The 22,113-nt window shown below is 43.9% G+C and overlaps 1 protein-coding gene across 5 annotated transcripts in view; it reads right to left on the bottom strand.

The window, feature by feature from the left end:
• Positions 1 to 22,113, bottom strand: part of msi2b (musashi RNA-binding protein 2b) — a 260,983-nt gene that overhangs the window by 49,088 nt on the left and 189,782 nt on the right. For all 5 annotated transcript variants that reach the window (XM_030100199.1, XM_030100201.1, XM_030100200.1 and 2 more), the window contains exons 8-9: positions 17,028 to 17,110; positions 4,129 to 4,243 (exon numbers count right to left, since the gene is read on the bottom strand). In XM_030100199.1, coding sequence (XP_029956059.1) covers positions 4,129 to 4,243; positions 17,028 to 17,110 — 198 coding nt within the window. The remainder of the gene's footprint in view (positions 1 to 4,128; positions 4,244 to 17,027; positions 17,111 to 22,113) is intronic.

Here is a 22,113-nt window from a genome sequence, read left to right as displayed (position 1 = left end):
CTTCAACCATAAGTCTGGACTAAATTACCTGGTAAAATGAAGTCCTTTAGGCGAGGAATGAATCACAGGAGCCAGCCTTGATAACTCTTTCTTCATTGTGTGTAAGTTACACCTCAGAAATTGACCTCGGAAACCTCTTCCCGGCTTACGTGTCCTCTGTTCTCGTTAGGCATGTACTGGCAAAGTGGGTGCAAGCACATTAGCGTTTCAGTGTCTCAATGGTAATGTTTTGGACTGAAAATTCCAAATTCACGGTTGAAATTTGCTATTTATGCTTTTCTGAAATGGCACCTAAACATGTTCAGCTCTCAGGCAGCTCTTCCGCCTCGCAGCCATAATAACCTTTCTGTGTGGAGTTTGCATGTTTTTCCTGAATGTTCCTGGGTTTTCACTGGTTTCCTCCCACAGACCAAAAAAATTAATGTTTGTAGTAAATGTGAGTGTGTCTGAATTCCTCTCTGGTTTTGCTCTGCGATGAATAAGGAAACTGTTCTGGATGTAAACTGCCTTTGCTCATTGTCAGACAAACGGTCAAGACAAGACAGAAGGGGATGGCAGTGCACGTTCACTGGAAATCAGCGGTTTAACCAAATCCGGTCTGGAGCCATACAGAAGAACAACTTCAGAATCCTGTGATAAAATGAAGGAGGTTCTTGCAGACTTGCAGAATCACACTCATTGCTTTGGGACTGAATACACAAAAGCGGCCAGGATTGGACAAATCAGTAGTTCTTTGAAATCGACACCACAGTGTAGAATCTCTTCCTGAATGCATAAGAATAGCAGAAAGTCTTACTTTTTCAGACTTTTTAAAGATATTTTTAAAGACCCGTGGCAGACTGAAATGCATTCACAACCTCACTTCCCACGGCCTTATTGAGCTCATCAGAGCCGAGCATGACGACCACACACGTTTCCATATTAAAGAGAGGAGCAGAGGTTTAAGTAGAACATCCATCTGTCACCTCCTGACAAGATGCTGGACATATGGATCTGTATCTAAATTTGAGGGAATTTTATCGTGAGATAAATGTTGGTATTAATGAACATCTTCATTGAGAAGATCTGATTTTATCGCTTATCTGAGCTGCGAAGAATTTGTTCATCAGTGTCATCTTTTAAATGGACAGTTTCGAAGAGGAACAACTCGCTGATGGGTCACACGAGAGCTTATTGCGCACATATTTCATTTTGAAGACGTGTTTGCTTGCATGTGTCAAAATATCTTTTTGCAAGCATGCTTATTTCTGTGGGTGTAAATGTATGCGAAGCTGTGTGAGAGTGTGTGTGTGTGTGTGTGTGTGTGTGTGTGTTTCTATGTGAGAGAGTGAATATGTGTGTGGCTGCTCTGTTCTGTATGCCTCAGAGCCTGTGCCAGCTGGAATCAGAAAGGTTGACCTTGGTCATAAATATCTAATCAGTGTTTGCTGTCCATGAAAAAGTTCAATTTATTCCTGACCCAATGGGAAAATGCCTCTCCCAGACCCCTTCTCCCCCTCTCTCGCGCAGACAAAAAAGAAATGCAACTGTGAGAGACGGTGAGGGGAACCTTAACCTGGTATGGATGAAGTGGGATCGAGGCTTCGCCGGAGAAAAATAACAATCCTCATCAGCTGCTGATGAGAAGTCATCACCGGGAAGCTACAGATGGATAGCTTTCACAAAACCCTTCATTGTTTGTTTGGTCTGAAAAGAACTGTGAAATGACACAATGAAAAGCCATCACAGGCTGCAAAACACTGGATATTATGTGTTTGAGACCGTCTTATGTCGAACAGAAAACACACCCAACTGAATGTGCTGGCTTAGAAACCGGCAGCTCAACACTCTGCTGTTTCTCCAACGCGTTATCGATAAGAAGAATTTCAACTCCGACGTGTGCTCAAAGTGTCGAATAAAAACGAAAACAAAGCGATGCGACACTAGTTTGTTAATACATGCTAAGTTAATCTACTGCCTCGTGAAATTCACGGCGGGCGCAAACTGAGAAATATGGACAAACAAGATAGTGGGAGGGAAGAAGAAAGAAAGCAAGAGGGAGCAGCAGATAACTCACCGTCTCTCACTAAATGAAGCTTGCCATTGTGTCTGGCCTGGTGGCGGCCTCTTAGTGCTCCTATTTGCCTTATTAATATGCATGCTAATGTACCTATTTTATGGCTCAACAGTTCTGATTCACTTTAAAATCAATTATCCATCTGGTACACCCATACCTCGCCCAGGCTCAAATGTGTATTAATTTCAGCAAACATACATCGGCACAACACAATAAAGATAAATGCCTCGATTAGAGGCAGTAAACAAAGGAGCTAGGGATGGCTTTAATGAGATTTGGCACAAAAGGAGCTTACACTTTCTTAAATAATGAGCCTAGGGTCCCTTTTTCCAAATGCAAATTATATAAAGGAATGTTTCGCTGTCCTTGTTCCAATTTCATTTAGATAAGAGTGTCTCCAAACAAGTTGGCTGTTAATATTCTCACATGAGCACATCACTGCCTTTCTGCCTGCCGTCTCCCAATGGAGGGGAAGAGTGCTCTCCTCTTTGCAGACACATTAGTCTGTAATAAGTTCTGAAAAGTTCACTGTGCTTGTTAAATACTTCTAACAGATGCGATGGAACTGAGAACGGCTTAGATGCAGTTGACAGAAGCACTCGGCCAGACTTATCAACATTTTTTACCGCAAACAACTGTATAATCAGTCTCATGGAAAGGTCAAGCCTGCAATAACCCTGACACTTCAAGCTACTGCATATGGAAAAATGGATATAACGGATATGGGAACCTACAGGAAGATGTATGGAGCGGATAATCTGTTTACTGCTAAAAATAGCTTCACGGCTCCGTGATTGTTTAATTTTTTGGGAAAAATGCAAAACAAGCAACAAGCCGAAATGTGACCATCAGCTTTCAGATGCGCTTTAAATATTGCATTACGCGGTTGGAGATAAAAATGCATGAGTGTGGCTCTGCCTGCACCTGCTACATGAGGGGGTGGGAGGGGCTACTTGCGGGGCAAAATGAGTCGCTTACAATCAGCAGCGTGTCCCTTTTGCTTTTGAAAGGAAAAATAAATCTTTTATGTGGCGGCGAATCCATTTGATTTTGCAGCACGGTCCAAATTATGTGCATATAAAATGGAATGAGTGGCCGACGACAGACAGATAGACAGATAGACAGATAGATAGATAGACAGATAGACAGATAGATAGATAGATAGATAGATAGATAGATAGATAGATAGACAGATAGAGAGTTAGTAAGTTGGGGGCAGGGTGGGTTAACGTGCAATAGTGTTAAATAAAAGGGCCACAGGCATGGGCTGGATGGTAATGAAGAGGGGTGGGCCAGCAGCTGAGGTCCCTGTAGATGAGATCTCTCTCTGACATGTGTGTCCCCTTCATTACCCATTAAGGGGGGGGCACAGTGATGAATCCTTAATATGACATTACACCAATTTTCCTCTTCATTTAGCCTGCTAATGTGCTGGTCTGCTCCTATATGCCCAGGGGCTGCCTGTACCAGACTCCACCAGAAATAGACCACAGTGGCCACTGGTGGCACACCTTGAAGCAGCCTAATTAGGGGCAGCGCCCACCTAATGGAGGCTATCTAGACAAGAGTTTGCATGGCTTGATTTTTTTTTTTTTTCTTTTTGCCCCTCGTTTTTTGCAGGTAAAGAATAAATGGTGTGCACGTTTGTCACACATGCACCTTAAAAGGACATTTTTCTTTGAAAATGCATTGCACATATTTGAAGATTTTACAACTACTTAAATAGGGAACACTTTAATTTTCGATTTTTGAGTCTTAATAGCTATTGTAATTTTTTTTTTTTTTTTTTTAAATTAGCCATGATAAATTTAAAATACTTTTAAGAACTTCTGTTTTTAGCACTCCTGTATTAGATGTGCGTTGATAATTGCAATCAGGTTCTACCAAACAGAGTCGAAGAGCATCTAGAAAATGTGTTGTGATTCCTTCAATGCGTACCTGACTTTATTTGCACATGCACTTCAACACAGATGATTGTTCGACTGACTGTCATTCCATAACGAATCGTGGTGGAGTACAAAAATGCAGAAAAGTGTGTCAATGTCCAAATGTTTCTGAACTGTGTGACTCACTCAGCATGCCCATCCCCAGCATGAAGGCATCCATGGTGTAGGGCAGACCCCTGGCTCGCCCTCGTGTACCGGGTGGGAACATCACCTCCTTGGGCTGGGCCTTCTTACATTCTACCTATGTAGACAGACAAACACACACACACACGCACGCGCGTGCAAACACACACACACACACATTCGCACACATACACACACATGCAGGAGACAAACCATTAGACTGTGTAGGTACACAACCAGACAGATCTGACAGGGCTGTCTCGGCTCTTTAAGGCGGTTTTCTATTTGACTTGCACAGTGCTAGATGTTTTCCATGGAGGGAAAACAAGACCGAGTCAATCTGAGCACCTCACATTTTAGAGGGAAGTCTCAGAGGAAAACTTACAATCATGCTCCTCCTGCATTAAAGCAAAGGTTATTGCTCCAGTGAGCATGTGCCCAAAGCCTCGGGGAAATACAAGCTAAATACTTTCCAAGAGTTTCAGAGACATCAAGGTAGGAGGAGCTCCGTTCTTCTGTGCCATTAACAGAGTCTCGATGTGTGGCAGCGAGTAGAGAGTCCTGGTGAAAAGATTTTCTTGTCTGTGCCTAAATAAACAGTGATCTACAAACAAATAATATTGACTTATCACATTAATATGTAGCTTATGTGTTTTGCAGTCGTACGATAAATTTTAAAGTTGCACAATTTTTTTTTTTTTTTTGCTGTTGTTTGTGTATTTATGCATTGTTGTTGGGCTGAAGTCCCCAGTGTCCCACAGTCCAATTCCACCTGCAGCACTCATCTCTTTCCTGCATTTATTTCTCCCACCCCAGTTCTCACACATACAGGTTTGTTCATTTCCCATCTTGCAAGAGTGACATCTCCTCCTCCTACATAACACATATCAAATGAGGGATGTGACAGGGGCAGACGAGGAGAAGGAGGAAGATGAGAGTCCTATTTACCACGTATCTATCCTATCTCTATGAATTATAGAGAAGCACGGGCGGCTGACAGGGGTGGCACGGTCTTGTGTCTGTTGGTTGTTCTTTGGTAGGCTGAGTCTGTTCACCATGCTGCACAATCTATTTGCTCCACTGCCTGCTTGGCATCAGCCTGTCCATCTGTTTGTCTGTTTGCCTCCTGGCTCTCGCATGCTTCTCCCTACTGCCTCCACTTAAGCAGGGCTTTCTCGGCTGCTGCGATTCACATGTCATCCTGGCCTGCTGCACAAGACAGGCTAGCGCGCCAGTGCTGTGTACACCTCAACCAAGGTATAGCCTGGCATCCATACAAATAGGCTCGGGACTCTGACAGGCCAGTGGTGCACATTACTTTTCCCACACAAACTAATACACATATTCATATGTGCACCATGGCAGACACAGCATGCTGCCAAACTGCGGAAAAACTTCACGCCTATAGACGGCTGCTGTGCAGAATAAATGCTGTAAGATGGAAATTGTAATGACAAAGGTTTCTATCACTGGGGAAAGTTGCTGCGTTGCACAGCTGTGATTTGTGGCTGTTAGTAGTCCTTTTATATGAAGCGGCCCGACTAAAATACACAGTTCCCTTAGCCACTTTGTATCTGTCACAGCTTCTCTGCCCTTCCCGCTCACATTGTACTGCTTGACATTGTGCTGTGGAGAGCCCGGGCGCCCTCATCGTTAGAGAATGACCCCCCCTCCTCAGTAACCAGCATGGAAGCAGGGACTGCGTGGGACAAATGGGTTTGTTGAAAATCTCCACACACTGTTGGGATTTTCATATGTTCTCATGACTGCGTGACAAATACAGTCGAGCTCTGCCAACGCAGCAGACATCGCAGTGTCCGATCGTCGTCCTCCACTAACCCCTGCCACATCCGGCGCGCTGGGCGAACGGGGGGCCTGCTGGGAGTAAGACTGGAGCCCAGGGTGAGTCATGCCTACATGCTCCCAGATGTGGGTCTTTGATATTCAGAGCGAGAACTCCTTGTCATGGATTCAAAACCAGTCAGGAGCTGGGATCGGTGGTGGCGTGAGCGCGTGGGTGTTCACCTGCTTCAGACACACCGGAGTGCGCGAGGGAGGCAGACTTTCAAGAGTGAACCCAGTCAAAGAATGAGGGGGAAAAAAAGGGGAGAAGACAGAGAGACGAGGGAGATTGGCAAGGCAGAACTACAAAAGGCTCAACAGCTGTGAGAGCCGACATTCAGATTTCACCATGCGGAAGGTTTTATACGCCGAACTTTGTCACATGACCAAAATAAAAGCACCAAATTTACAGGTTCTCCTTTTAACTGGAAGGGATTTCTTGAATTACGGTTCCTGCCACTCATAAAGGACTCTTGAATTTATGAAGGGCATGCAATACTGCGTTGTGAAAAGTACCACAATCTTCAATTTCAACATCATGAATGGAGGTATTTGAGCACCATTGTGCCCCGTTGAGAAAAGGGACATCCCATTAATCTGGCAGCAAAGTTATACTGAAACAGCTCCTAGAAGGTGTAAAAGTCTTCAACACAGAATAAAAAAAGTGGATTCCAACCACACAGAGTGGTTAAGCTGTAGTTACGTTAACGCGTGTGCTTGCAGAGGAGCTTCACTGTATGCTGCACTGCTGGATTGCAGATGGCGGCTTATTTGTGAGATTTTTGTCACCCAGCATAGACAAAGTTTGAAGTTAAAGAGCAGGAGTCTTCAGGACGCTGCGCCTGCAGGGAGTTAATTGGGATTACTGTTCCACTATTAAAAAACAGAAGTGGCTCTTGGATCTTGTCCAAGCAACCTGTAGCCCAGTTTGTTACCAGTTTAAGACATTCCACGCCGCCATCAGGCAATGACCCCAAAGCAGTGTGCGCTATAAGGAGGCAGGTGTTGACGTTCTGCAGCCGGCGGACACCCTGCTAAGAAAATCAAGTCTGATAAAATAAAAACAGGAATGTTTAGTTTTCTTCACAGGGTGGCAGGTCTCTCTATTTGAGACCGATTGACAATTTTGGCCATCTGGGGAAGTTCGCAGAGCTGCAATTCCATGCTGGGAGGGGCCTGTTCAGGTAGTCCAGGTTTCTAATTAGGATGCACCCCGGTTGCTTCCCATCTGAGGTGTACCGGCTGATTCCAACTGGGGCCCGTCCACAGAGCAGGCACAGAACCCGCTGAAGGGATTATGTCTCACGGTTGGCTTTGGGACTCGGGATTCCCCAAAGAGGACGCCGAGGAAGTGACTGCGGACAGGGATGTCTGGGATTATTTGCTCTTCGTAAAGCTACCCCGACGCCAATTGGACTATAAGTAGGGAAGAAGATCAAAGGATATATGAGGGAATGTTTATACTTGAATTTTGCTCAAGGGGAGTGGATTTCAAACGAGGACACTTCCACACCTGGTACTGTGGATCAAAATGTAAATATATACATTACAGAAAGTAGCCTAACCTTCTCAAGAAGTGTTTTTTTTTCAGGACTAATGAGCATGATGATAAGACTGCCATCCTCATCTGGGAGAACATACCAGTGGAGACAGAAGCACGTTGGTTTCTAGTGGCACTGATCACTGTTTTCTGTATTTTTTTTATTTTTTTTGTATGCTTCAATGAGCGGCTGTGGTTTGAGGAAAAAAATTAATGATGCAAATTGAATTACATTGTGCAGAATGTGATTGGAGCCCCACTGGGACCATGTCTTCATGCGTGTTTTCTTTTTTCTTTTTTTGGTGGGGCTGTTTTACACCACCGGGCAAAAATTTTAGAAGAGCCAAATTTTTCCAGTTATTTGTTGGAAATCAAGTCATTCAAGCCAAATGAATAGCTTGAAATGCCAGAACAGGTAAGAGGTTAAGAAAGGTTAGATTACTCAAAACTGAAAAGAAAACAAAGTACGTTGAAGAATATCCAGTCGGTGCTTTTAATTCCTACAGATGTTCCAACTTTTTTGGATGACTTCGAACCCCTTTGGTCTGCATTAAAGCACTGTCGCCAATAAACAATGAAAGAGACGAATAAACACGTCCGTCTTACCTACAAAGGAATTGCAAAAACAATTAAAAACAGTCAAAGAGTCAGTGAGTACAGTTTCCTTCGTCATCATAACAGACGGTGTGAAAGCTGCTACTCCTCCATATGGAGACGAGCCAGTGGAGGAGGTTTGGCCGTCTGATTAGGATGCATCCTGGTCGCTTCCCTTAACAGGTATACCAGACACGTCCAGCCGGGTTGAGGCCAGGAGGTCGACCCAGAACACAGCGGAGAGATTACATCTCACACTTACTTTAAAGTGGCTCGGGGTCCCCATTGAGGAGCTTAAGGAAGTTAGGAGGACATGACCAAGTGCGAGAGGAGACGGGAGAATAAACGGGGGGCGATGCTGATATTTTAAGCTTGAAGGGTTTCTAGTTGATTTGTTTATTTCACAGGAGAAATGCTAGGTATTAATGTACATGAGAAAAAGATGCAACATCTGCAGAGTAATCGCTAACTCTAGGTGAGCAAATTAATTTCAATTTGAGGCAAAGCAAACAAATAAATAGGCGATAAGATCTCTATTAAATGCTCAAAGAAAAAAAAATACAATTTCTTCTATTCTTATCCTGTTTGTTTGATACAATTACAATGTTTGTCTTCTTCAATAAGCTGTTCTGTTTGCAAACAAATCTGCCTTTTTTTTTTTATTTTTAAACTAATAGGCCCACACATGAGCATAACCACACAGCAGCCTTATCAGTGCAGCATTTCAACCCTCCGATGAGGAATCAAAACAAACAACTGTCTTTGTTCTGCATGTACAAAACCTACGGTACAAAGCGGAGAGGCTCTCCCGTTATGACCTTTTCAATACATCTCCCATACATATTAACCTTGTTGGAATAAGGGGAAGGTGTGGGCGGGATGGACTGGCAATGACTGTCCTTCAGGGACGAGTGTTGTAGGTGCGTGTGTGTGTGTGTGTGTATGTGTGCATGTGTGTGTGTAGGGGGAGGTGTTGGGCTGCTATTAGCTTCACTAGTGAATGGATTCCATCAGTAGGCTGGCAGACTGAAGAAAGGAAACAGTGTGATTCATTGACTCCAGCTCCCACTCCCAGCTGAACAGTCAAAACACATAGACTGAATAGTTAGGAAATGTCAAGTCTCTGACTGCCCAATGTCAAGCACGGTGGTGTGAGATTACGCTGTTAAGGGAAAAGCAAAAACCGTTTAACAAGATGGTTATTTAAAGAACGGAGTGGCTGAAAGACAAAGTGAAAAGTATGTTTTCCAACATTTATCATTCTCAAAGCTGTCTCTTCATCTGCAATCTACATTCAATACTGTTTTAAAAAGTATCTGACTTTAGATCAAGGGTGCTACACACATTTTAGTTCAGGGCTCACATACAGCCAATTTCATTTTGAGGAGGTCGGACCAGGAAAATAGTGCCATAATTACCTTTAAATTTAAAGTTTTTCTTTATGGTGGCACACAGCATATGTGATAAAAAGTGTATATGCTTTCACAAAACCAAAAAAGAATTCTGTGGAAGATGGCTACAATCTCAACATAAAGCCAATATAAATGATACATTCTGGTGCAAAATACAGCAAAATGTTCAAAAAAAACTTCTCCTATAGCTGTTGCATTATGCATGCTTTTACAAACTCACCCTGACAGCATGGCTTTGAGGATAGTTTGCTAGCAGTGAAGTAACTATCTTTCATGGCAGCATCATCAATATCTCAGCTCAGGTCTCAGTGCTGCGTTGTGTTTGGTACACTTAGGAAATCTAATTAAAAAACTCATTGTTTTCTTTGTAATTTTTACAGTTTGCTTGAAGGTTTGACTGGAGTGGAGCTTCTTGCAGAAAACTAAGGATTGTATAAATGTTTATGTGTAAAAAAAGTAATCCTTTAGTTAACTGAGTAGCATATTGATTTCATTGAAAGGCGACAATCAGGTTAATTTACTATTTACTAATCCCACTTTGTCATTCACTGTATCTTTACTGAGCCTACAGTGTTATTCACTGGCTAATACTTTCTGCCAATGTTGATCATGTTCAGCACTGATCAGTGAAAACTGCTCGGTGGTAGCAGGAATAAAGTGTGGCTCTACTCTCTCTGGTAAAAATAACTTTCAGTTCCGTTCAATACGATGATCAGACACTAAGCTATCAAGAATCGAAGATGAAGGATATCTTTATTATCCCCAAGGGGTAAATTGTTTCGCAGCCAGCAGCAAAAACAGCAACAAGGAATGAATAACAAGAAAAGTATAAAATGCAAACAGAGAAGCTTCGTGGCACATTGCATTTGAGGCAAGAAAGCATAAATCACGGAGGACAGCGGGGGCTTTCTCTAGGTGTCGCACATTCTTACACTATCATCCATGGAAATCTTTTACAATTTAAAAAAAAAAAAATCTAATCAATATCAATCTCCCAATAATTGCTACGTAAATTAATTGCAATTAATTTTAAATATATTATTGTGATTAATATAAATTGTTGCCTGATAATTTAAACATAAACACTTCCCTGTGATAATCTGTTGCAAATGTCATCGTGTCGCTCTGCCCAAACTGATCTGAAATCAACATTTCTTTTAAAAACATTTGTCACACGCTATAGTGTGAATGAAAAAGTTGCAAATCTGTGAATCCTCTTTTTATTTACATTTCACACACAGACGCAATCTTTGTGGAAAAGGGGCTATCATAAGAAGTGTTGAATAAAGTGAAATGATGCCCTGAAATGAGCAGCAATCTCCCATGAGTCATTTTGTCCGATGATGTGTTTGCCTAGTTATATAAAGGTAAAGTGATGAGAGGTCATTTTAAGGACAGGTGCACCCTGCGGTGCCTTCTCTCTGCTCTTTTATGTTCCGGGAATGTTATTGTCTCCATACACACTGAGAGACACATTCAAAAGTGAGGGCACGATCATCAGGTTAATGTCAAATGGTTTCCATCACTTCCTCAATCAGCGGATCTAAACAACACCGAGGTTTGATGGGACATCCTGGAGAGCGGAGCTCGGAGTAGATTTCCACCTCCTTCATCCCTCAAAGCTTTCCTTCTTCAATGAAGGGTAAACATCCAATTACTTACAGTCCAGAACTTGTAAGGCAGCACACCATGAGGGACTGAAACGACTCCGAAGGGCGGTCCTACTTCCTTATTAGATACTTGATGTTCAAAGAGGGCTAAAGATTTGCACTCTTTCAAAAATATGTATTTTTTTTTCCGAGGCATTTTCAGCAACTCAGAGGCTTGAGGGTTCCTCGGTGGAAATCTGCTTTACATAGCCATAACATGTTTAGTGTGTAGATTTAAGTAAATATGTTCAAAGCTAATATTTAGATCGAGACCCAGATAAACACGGCACACATATAACTTATAATTACACTTCAAACCAGGAGCCATGATGTCAAACGCCTGCAGACTGATCAAATTATGCTAACGTAGTTGCACTAATGCAATAGCATAATAAAATCTTATGGAGTGTCCTGCATCTTGTGTGAAACCCTGCAAGTCAATAAAGTGAATCTTTTATGGCATTTTGTTTGACCTATTCAATGAATTTAATTTCCCTGTGCATTGCATAGTAACTTCATCCAGTGTAATAATCCGCCTTGCCCTTTTAACTGGAAGCCATAAAATGCTGTTTCCACAGCTTGTGGTGATGTAGCCCGGCACTATATTATCAGGTTATCGCAGGGTGTGGTCAGCAGGGCAGCACGCCTCACGCGATAGTGTATAGTCGAGGTGTTACGTTAGTTCAGCAGACTAATTAGTCATACTGCACGGATTCAGCTTCTTTCCTAGAGGTGGAAGGAAGCAAATCTGTGCAAAATCTGGTTTTCTTACATTCATTAAATACACATTTTACACGTTTTACTTTTATTAAAGAACTCAATTAGAAAATTAATTAGTAAATAAGCATATTATTATACCTGTTGCAAGCTGCATGGTTTTCCAGTTAGTGTTGGGGGTGGGTGCATCTTCCAGGGAAAAGAAGCGAATGTTCCTTTGAGACGTCGGTTTTATGATTGCTGATTTTGGGCAAATTCTACCATCTAGAAGAGGCTCACAGAAAGTGGAGAACCGCCTCCTTTACTGATATTTTTTTTTTTTTGCAATGAGCTTGAAGAAATTGCTTTATCGACCTTGGACTACATAATTGTAGATTACCACATATGTTGTATGGACGTCACCACCTGTGCCCTATTTCTATTTACTGTGACCAAAAAAAGTCAATTAAAATGCAAAGGTTCTTGTTGTTTTTTTTTTCTTCTTTTTTAAAGCCCACATTTGAAATGTTCAATCTGTGATTCTGTAGAAAGACGGCAGCAAACAACACAATATTTTCTTGGATCCATATATATATGGCACTTCTCACCGTTACGCTTTCATCGATAAAACTATATACTGTGAGGCATGGTTATAAACCATATGTGGTATTCACAAAGAAATAAACCGGTTCCATTCTGCTACTTTCCCCTCAAAATTCAGCTCGAGTCAATACATTCTGCTGAGCACATCTATAGTGATATATGAAAGGCTACTGTACAGTACAAACGCCTACGTATCTTAGTGTTCTCCTCGGCGACTTGGAGAGTCGGAGCTTATTCTCCTCAGTGCAGTAATTGGTCGGTCATGTCAGGAAGACACAGTGAGAAATTGACGACTAACAGAAAATTCCTCCCTCCCGTTGTGATCATTCGCTACTGTTGAATATTAAAAATAACACATTAAAGAACATTACCTTGAAGCACTTGACTAAAACCAATGTGAGTCCATTTTAATGGCACACCGCTCGCTCGTCACAGCCAATACTTGATAGGTATTATTATGAATTAGCTGCGCATGCATAACAGCGGGGAGGGAAGTGATGGAGAGACTCTTGTCTTAGAAAACAGAATTCACAACCCTTCCTTGGCAGTAATAAGGTGCTGTCTCACTACGGTGAGATATAGATGCTCATATATGTGCAGGCCGTGATAAAGTGTTAAAAAAGTATTTGAAAACTGTCAGGCTATCCTCTGCGTATTGATTTTCACTCCAAAATATTTACTGGTTTTAATACGTGGCTAGGTGCAGCTGTAGCTAAAGGATGTTTCTACATTCATGTGGAGCCCTGGAGGGCACAATCAATACTTTTATCACATCCTACATTCGCTAAAGCGGGGCGACGCAGGAGTCAGCGCGGCTGGTAGGGCAGGTCATGAGACTCTTGCTAAGCAGCACCCTATTTTCAATTATATATGAGGCAGAATTCGCAGTGACAGAGAGGAAGTGACTCCTGAGAGAGCGGCCTCGATGGCACACGAACACAGGGTGATTGACCAAGTCACTTAAAGGTCCCGTCACTCACATCTGAGTGGGCACTGACCCAGTATGCCGCCACCGCTCCTGGGAGGACGGGCAAGGGGAAGGTGGGGTGCCCTGTACATCCACAAGCCTCCCAAGTGGGGTGGAATTTCTGTCTGCATCAATTATTCAAGAACCATCTTAGATAACACTCATGGGGAGGATGGATGAGGTCTATTTCTGTATAGTACTTCATAAGGATGAAGACAGGAGGCATTTTTTATTTTGCGTTCTGGTGCTTCAGACACCAGATAACCAGTCGTCTCCTATGTGCGCACCAAGGTAAAAACCCTTTTGTGACTTTAAAAAGGCTCTCGACACACTCCAACTCCTTTTTCTCTTCGCCAACATTCCCAGATGTCAGCACTTTGTAGAAGATCTGAGGGTCACATTTTTATTTCCTGTATCCAAAGAAATTTAATGCACAATAGGTGTTGCCGAGAGGGACCCTCAGAAAGGTGACAAAAGCCTCGGAAAAAAGAAGCCCTTGTGCCGTCCTTTCACACCGTACCCCCTCAGTAATTCTCATCTTTTCAGTCAAGGTTTCGGAGACTCCCAGATGGGTCGCTTGGTTTCCTACGGAGTAACCACAAGCGGGCCGGGAGCTCCGCTTCTGCCGCGGTGCGCCGGCTGAGGCATTTCTGGTCACACCCTGTTAAGTACAACATGTCACAATGCACAACGGCGTATCACATCACAGCTGCATGTGGTCAAAAGTGCAGGGGAGTTGAACTCTCGGGTCTATACGATAACGACTGTTCATGTTACCCACCGTGGCAGAGGATCGCTCCGCCCTGGTAGCAGTAATAACAGTGACTGTCACTGCTCTGGCTGTGGCGCGGCAGCAGAGGTTTGATACAACCAGTGGTTTTGAACAAGAGCTGGTTTTATTATTCCAATTTGTCTTCATCACTCTTACAACGCGGAGCCATTAAAATGTATGCTTTAATCAAGCAATTAATGGTTTTACCCTCCACTTGTTTATTTTAATCATGATTTCTAAAATTCTAAAGCTGAAAATCATGGTGGGAACAGGCGTCCCGCTGAGCTCAACAACAACCTCTGATATGGTCAAAGCAGGTCGACTCGGCGCAGTCGAACTCACTGCTGTGCTGCAGTTTAAGAAATCCATGCTGCACAGAGTGAAAGGCAATAAACTCTGAGCTTTGTAAAATTGTGGGAGCCCCTGAAATAAACAATTTCAGGTGGAATTTATTGCTAAAGGCGACGCTGCAACTTTTATACCAAAAATTGTGTTGTATTAAGGTGGTAAACCTCAACAGAAAATTAGCCATTGATAAACAATTTTCATACATTTTTTTACCCTCGCGTCTCTCTTATTAATGATTCTAAACATTTAAATACTATTTTATAATATATATTCATGCAGGTAGATAATTTCGGCTCTGGTAAAAGAAGGTTGCAAGCTGAAAGATTTTTGGCACAGCTGCTGCAACTGAACTAATCCCATTCTAACCCCATACAAGCGATAGAGGCTGACCAGAGTAAACTTAGTTGGTGTTTATTTTGCAAGTTTGCATCCCCAGAGGGAGCATTCATGCAAGCAACAGATCACTGACATTTGCACACATGCTTATCGACCGCGTTTCATGCACGCTCTCAATAATGCTGAAAAGGAACTTCGACATGACGTCCCCTTCTCAGGATCTAACGTGTATTTACTGGTGGGACGGAAATGCCAAGGATTCTCCAGGGCTATTGAAGTTGGCACTGTTTCTGAGTTAGAACCCACTTGAACAGATGTTTGCAGCAGCTGGACTTGCTGCAGTGGACCGACTGTGCACACACCTCAGCGCTGACCATGTATATACCATGTGCTCATTTGAGGTTTTCTTTTTTTTTTTCTTCCTGTAAAACCTGCTACATGCAGGAACATGGGGAGATTACATTTTCATAATAAGATCTGATAACAGGACTAGTGTTTGGCAACGATGTTTCAACAATTCAATAAACGTGGCTTAGCCATTAGTTTTAAGAGCTGAAGCTGTCCGGCAGGTCCGCCGATCTAATGTGCGATCTTCTATGAGCCCGGCGAGCTCAGTCAAATTATTAGCCAGTTTATTGGTTTAGGTTTTGTCCGGCCATTTGTTGAACGCTGACAGCAGGTTAGAGAAACTACATTAATGCGAGTTCATTTATCTTTTGCAATAACTATTCGCTGTTGTTTGTCTTCTTGATTGGAGCACTTTTCATAATGTCTGCTGCAAATTAAATAACGTAATTTTAAACAATTAAGTATTTTATGAATTCATAATGATTACTGCAATATTGAAGTTCTTAATAAACCAAATTCGTACCCTTAATTGGAACTACTGTTTACGATCCAATTATTATCTAATTAGAGCTTCCTAAACAAAGACAGCGGTTGGACTTGAATGAGGCTTGTTTCATTTGTTTTTACACAGACAGATGACAGCTTCCATGGTGAAAAACTCAGCAGAGTATTATTTTAACCATTTCCCCCCATTGTAAATTCAATCAGTTTCTAGAACTGACAGATATCTTCGATCTTCACGTTCTCGCCGTTAAACGTCAAAAATCTGCCACATGTGATGGTGACACAATATCTTCCATGCGCATACAGTTATTTCTGTCACATTGTGTATTCCCCCCCCCCCCCCCCCCCCCACCATTCTTTTGTTTTAGCTTTGTTGAGCGACTGCGATGCGGTGTCAAGACACAGAGGGATGTATACCGGGGTCATATGTGACCTGGACTGGTCCCTGGTGAACACGGTTCTACTACACTGGTCCTGTCAGTCACACGGCCAGTCAGTCAGTCAGTCGGTCCGTTCCAGGAAACGGCCGAGAGAGAGCGGGGAGAGAGAAAGTGAAGACGCACGCCAAGAGAGGGAGCCCCGCTGAACGGCGGTAAGACAAGAATTCCCTCCAGTCAATCACAATCCACAAAATCGCTCCAATGATGCAGGATTTCTCAAGAGGCCTGCAGGGTGGAACTGGGTGAAGGAGGACCTAATGTCACACTCGCTACACTGAGGACGCTTCCTGTCAATTATCATAAGTCACATGACGACTTGAAAAGCCGCCACTGGACTCCTGCAGGCTCCGAGGTGACCGTATCACTGGTGTAAATAAAACAAGCATCACTGGCACTTGGTGGAAGGTGTTAATCCCTGACTAATGAACTCTGTCGCAGCCAGGAGTTTCCCTGTTGCATCCCTGGACATTTCCACCTGTGTGTGTGTGTGTGTGTGTGTGTGTGTGTGTGTGTTCAGAAAGAGAGGGACAGGCTCCACTCTCCCGTCCCTCAGCCTGACAGGCAGAACTCAGCCACACAATTTCACGGTTTGTGGGCAGTACACACCACTGCCTTTCCCATCCCTGACACCCACAGACCCACTGAGTGTGTGTGCATTTCTGTGCTAGCCCGTGCATATGAACATGAGGGCACACACACACACGCACACGCACACACACATGCAGGCAAACACGCACGCTCTCGCGCACACACACACCCGTCGCTGCTATTAATAGTGGGGAAAAGAAGAAATCAAATATTAATCCTTCAACGTCCACCTGGAATTGAAAAAAGAAAATGTGTGGACTTACCATTTTGTTATTGATTTCATGAAAATGAATTTCACAGACTTTCTCTACGATGTCTTCACTCTCAAAAGTTATGAAACCGAATCCTGCGCAGAGAAAAACAGAGAAGAAGAAGGGGTAGGGGGGGGGAGAGAGAGAACGAGTTAGTGGCGAGTCTTAACAAAACTTTAGTAACTGAAAGAAAATGCACCACAAGATAGAATATTATCGGCAGCCAGATCCTGAAAAGTGCACGGGGTACATCTGTGGAGATTGGCATGGGCATGGAAAAGAACAAGTGAACAAGACAGACATTGTCCTCCTTAAATCAGGAATATGATGAAATCTGCCACATTATTAAGGGCACTCAAGGACCTCTTCTACAAAGAGAAGATGGAAAAACAGCACAAAGCTCATTTAATGAGATTCAGGGAGCTAGGGCCCAGCATCTGAATTTCATTAAATGCATTTTGTGTTCTTTTTATTGAAATCTCACTGTATAACAAGCCCCCATTTTTATGTTAATACAGGCCTGAGAAAGAATGTGTCGTTGACAGAGGGATTTTCATGCCATATTTATAGTATAAAAGCTTAACCCCCTCTTTTAACACAAAGACAGAGAAACAAGATGGTTTTAGACTTTTGAACACAAGTGGATTGCAATGTTCTCCTCTGTGTTTTGATGGCGATGCACAAAGCAATCTAGCTTCAGCAAAGATGGGCTTGAAAGGAAAACACATCTTCTATTACTTTTGCAAAAGAGAAACTGTTAGTGGATCAGGCAGCGAGCGGGACTGAAAGGACGGGAGCTGCTTTTCAGAAACCGCAAACACCCCAGCGATATAAAATCACCTCAGATTGAGCTTAAACATCTGACTGACACTCACTCCACAGACATCAGTCCCCGATCAGGGATGAGACAGGAAGGAGAGCCGCCTGCCCAATGGGCAAATGTAGAAAAACGCACATACAAAATGGCAAAAAAAAAAAAAAAAAGAGAGAAAAAAACCGAGTCACTCGAATGAGGTGGATAAAGAAGAAGACAAATCCATGTGTTCAGGCATCAGATCGCAGTCATCATCCACTTCACAGGACAAATCTCAAGGTCAGACACTCAAGGGGAAGCTTTTCAGAGCCGAGTATCCGGCACATGTGCACTTGTGAGCACGCGCTACACCACAGGGCACGGAAACAAACGAGATTTGTCAACCGTTACAGATTCTGCTGTATTTGTCACACTGCTGCAGTTTATCCCTTTAATATCTCGGACTGTATTAGGCGATCGCCAGCTGTGCTGCAAATCAATGAGCGGGACTGCTTTATGGCAGCACTGGACTTAGAGGATTTAAGAACCGATGTGACTGAACAACTGCCGCTGCCAGGTAGGCGATACTATTAGCTAGTTTATATATAAGCAACGCGCGACGCTGAGTGTATAACAGGCACATCGGAATTAGAGATCACACACACTTCACCCATCTCATCCTCCGCTCCTCCTAAATGTGAGCGTGTTTACCAGCTTAAGAGTCTTGATGATCACATCTTTGCAAGAATAGCAAAAAATGAAGTGTATTACAATATATTAGTCTCATAAGCAGCTTATTCTATTAATTCATCAGATCATCCAGAAAAATACAGATTTCTTTGTCAGGAGCTTTCGGTGCTGCTTACTCCGGTGCTATCACAAACACTGACATTTATAGTTCTGTCATAAAGTCTTTATCTGCCGCTCGCATTTCCCTCCCTCAGTTCCTCCCCCATAAATAACACAAGCTTCTCCTCGAGGCCCCCCCCCCTCTTCAGACACAGCCGAGAAACACATCGAAACGGCGTTGTCAAAAGAAAAAAAAATTAAAAAATAAAACCGAGCAAGCTGATTAAACACGGACAACATCTAATCTAATGAGATCTTATGAAACAGAATATCAATTTCCAGTGAGACATCTCGAAGCTGGATTGCGGTGCGAGGGGGTGGGATGGAGGGGACGCACGATGACGGCAGGCGGGAACGGAGGGGCGGACCGCGGGGGAGGCGGCGGCGGCGGCGGCGGTGTGGGGGGCACGTTCTCCACCTGCCCACCCCACCTTTTGTGGCAGCGCAAGGAGCACTTTTGACAACCAACAAATCAACCGCCAGGAGTAATTTGTCACGGAGGAGTGTAGGTAGAGGGAGTAGAGTCTGTGGGGGAACGACGATGGAGGGGAGGCCAGGGGAAAAAAAAAAAGTGTGGATGAAAGGAGAAGGGTGGGCTGGGGGAGGGGAAAAAAAAAAAGACAGAAAAAGTGACAAGGAAAGAGGTTAACACACATGGCCCCTGTCGCCACACTCCTTCCTGCTGCTACAGGCAGCTCCTCCATCAACTGACAGGACATTTTCCACTGCACCATTATATCCACCGGGGTCAGGGCCGAGCCACAGCGCCACGGATACCACCAGCAGAGCCTTTCCACCCATGACAGGATCTGTTTAAATGAACAAAAAAGACATTCTGCTGTAGTGTAAACTACTGTGAGAATGCATCCCGTGCACATACACGAAACATGCACAACGGGCATTACTCCTCGGCTCGCCACACACCTCCTTGATCAGTCCCCTGTGGACCGTCTGAACCTCTCTCCATGCCATTGCAGTGCAGTCCGCTGCTCCGCTATCCTATTTTACAGACCTTACAGACAATTACAGGCCACAAAATAGCACCAACAGCAGCATTTCTCTCTCCCAACCCCTCGTGCTGCAGGGTGTCAGCAGAGCCAGATTATCCTGGTGCATCCAGGCCGCCGTTCTCCTCTAACTACACACACACACACATGGCAGGAGGCTGACCTCCGCCAAAGTATTAAAGACTGTCAGCTCTGACAGACATGAGGAGGGGGGGGGGGGGTGTCAACACACTCACACTGAAGAACCTTCCCACATCTTAAACAATACCCTGTAAATGGAAACACATGGACTTCTGCGAGGAAGGCTGATAATAGGTGTTATGTGGCGACTGGCTGAGGCCTCTTGGCTGCACTCGCTCACACTTATTAGCCAGAACTGAGCTTGGCCTCATCTCATCGCTCCGCCGAATCAGCGGGGCGCCTACTTTCACGGCCTTTTACCAGCTTCATCATACTCGGTCTTTATTTCACACTCAGAGCAGGTTTCTCTGCTTCTGTTGCTTCGATGCTTTTCACCTAGCCGCCAACCTCCCACCCACCCACCAGTCTGGGGGGGGGGGGGGAGAAAAAAGGGCTGAATCTGCGAGAAGCGAATCATGAGAAAACTTGCAAATTGATGCAGCAATGCTGACTTGAAAAAATGGCAACAGCTTCAAAATTAAAAATGAATTTTTTTTTTTTGAAAGGACCACAAATTAAACAGAGGGAAACAGCACTAGTGTGTCACACATTCATGGGTGCTGTTTTCATTCCGTAGCGTGTAAGTGCTAATATAAGGCAGGAAATAGTGCTTACATCTGTAAATATTCGTGGGAGTATGAACACGCACGGGGCAGGAATAAGGATGACATAGATTTAGTGTCGATATGTATAGCAGGTTTCCCCCGGCTCCCCGATGACTGCTGCTAAATATAATACAATAAGTGCATGAGAGCGAATGTAAAGCACATATGTATCATCGCTAATGTACAAGGTATGCACAGGGAGCTCATTACACACATTTCTAGGTCAATGTTAAGCAAGAACAAATCGAAAGGAAGCAGTGGGTGAGGTTTCGCTGCCAGTGGGACACGATTTGGTCTGTTACATCACATTTTCTAATACATTTAGTGTCCTCAGCTACTCAATAAACAGTGATGAACTATAAGATTTCAGCACAAAAACACTGGAGAGGTACATGTGGGTCTGACACATTCTGATGTATTTCCACTGACAGAGGAGAACCATAAACATGCTTTAGCAGTAGGGGATGTATATCGCTGCTGATTAGAGCAGCAGCTAATGAGATGCTGCTCTACGACTGCTGAGCGTCTCCGACTACTGGCCCCGTCAGCACGGAGCCAAGAAGTGGGGCAACCTGGAGGAAGTGTCAGCCGCGTCTCGAGGGACGCAGCATGGAGGGAACAGAAGCTTCCTGACTTGATCCGCACGGACACGTAAACAGAGAACGCGCGCGTGCACGAGCGCGTGCGCGGCGGTCGTGGGTCACGGGTGTTACCCACCTGGTGCCGCAAGTGCTCCACCTATGCTTTCTCCTCTGAACTGGTGATCCTGGCCCAATTACGCCTGATCAAACGATCACCTGTCCAGCCGGGAGTGCGCCCACGCACGGCTCCCGCACCGTCTGCGTGCCCCGTCCGACCAAAGCCCCATCCACTTGTGATGCAGAGGAGCAGGCCGCGGCCGTTCGAACACCCACGGCACAGTTAGAGTCCTTTGATCAGTATTTGCGTCTGCTATTACTAGAGATCCAGAGCCCCGGGCATTAATCCTCTCTTTAATACAGTTAACGCCACGGACTCGCTAACAGCACAGGGCACATATGGCTGAGAGGAGAGAGCGGAGACAACGCAAATTTCAGAAAAAAGGTTCTAACTAGTACGGGCATTTTCATTCAGAGATTTGTAAACAACACAGAGATGAGTCAGTGGAACAAGCATTCATAAGGCCGACTGTAGTAGACATCAATGAAATCTTTGGAAATCTAATAACATGTCCACAGTTTCCACCAGGATATATTCAAGGATCATCCTGTCATCGCTGTATTTCTCTGACATCTCCTGTTTGATAACTGGGCTCCTCAATTATTCATTGTACGTGAAAATATAAGTTTTGGTTATTGGCTAATATAGAGACAAACAGTACTAGAGATAGAGAGCCAGACACATAGAGATACAAAAGATCCCACAGGCATACCCACACTCCCTAATCACAAGTCAAGACACCAGCTGATAAAAATCCAAAACAAATAAATGTGACTGCTTTGATGCATACGAGTCTGTGGGGAGAAGTGACAGCGGACGATGTAAAATTAATCCCACAAGTGTACAGCACAGCGAGCCGCGAGCAGACTACGAGACAAACCTACATTCACAAAATAGGGCCGATAAGATGCTGTTGGTAAATTATAAGATCAGGGGGGAAAAAGGAAGGAGGCACGCAGGGAACA

The sequence above is a fragment of the Salarias fasciatus genome, chromosome 10 (assembly GCF_902148845.1).
Source record: "Salarias fasciatus chromosome 10, fSalaFa1.1, whole genome shotgun sequence".
NCBI classification, from domain to species: domain Eukaryota; kingdom Metazoa; phylum Chordata; class Actinopteri; order Blenniiformes; family Blenniidae; genus Salarias; species Salarias fasciatus.
This window is presented reverse-complemented; position numbering and strand designations above follow the sequence as displayed.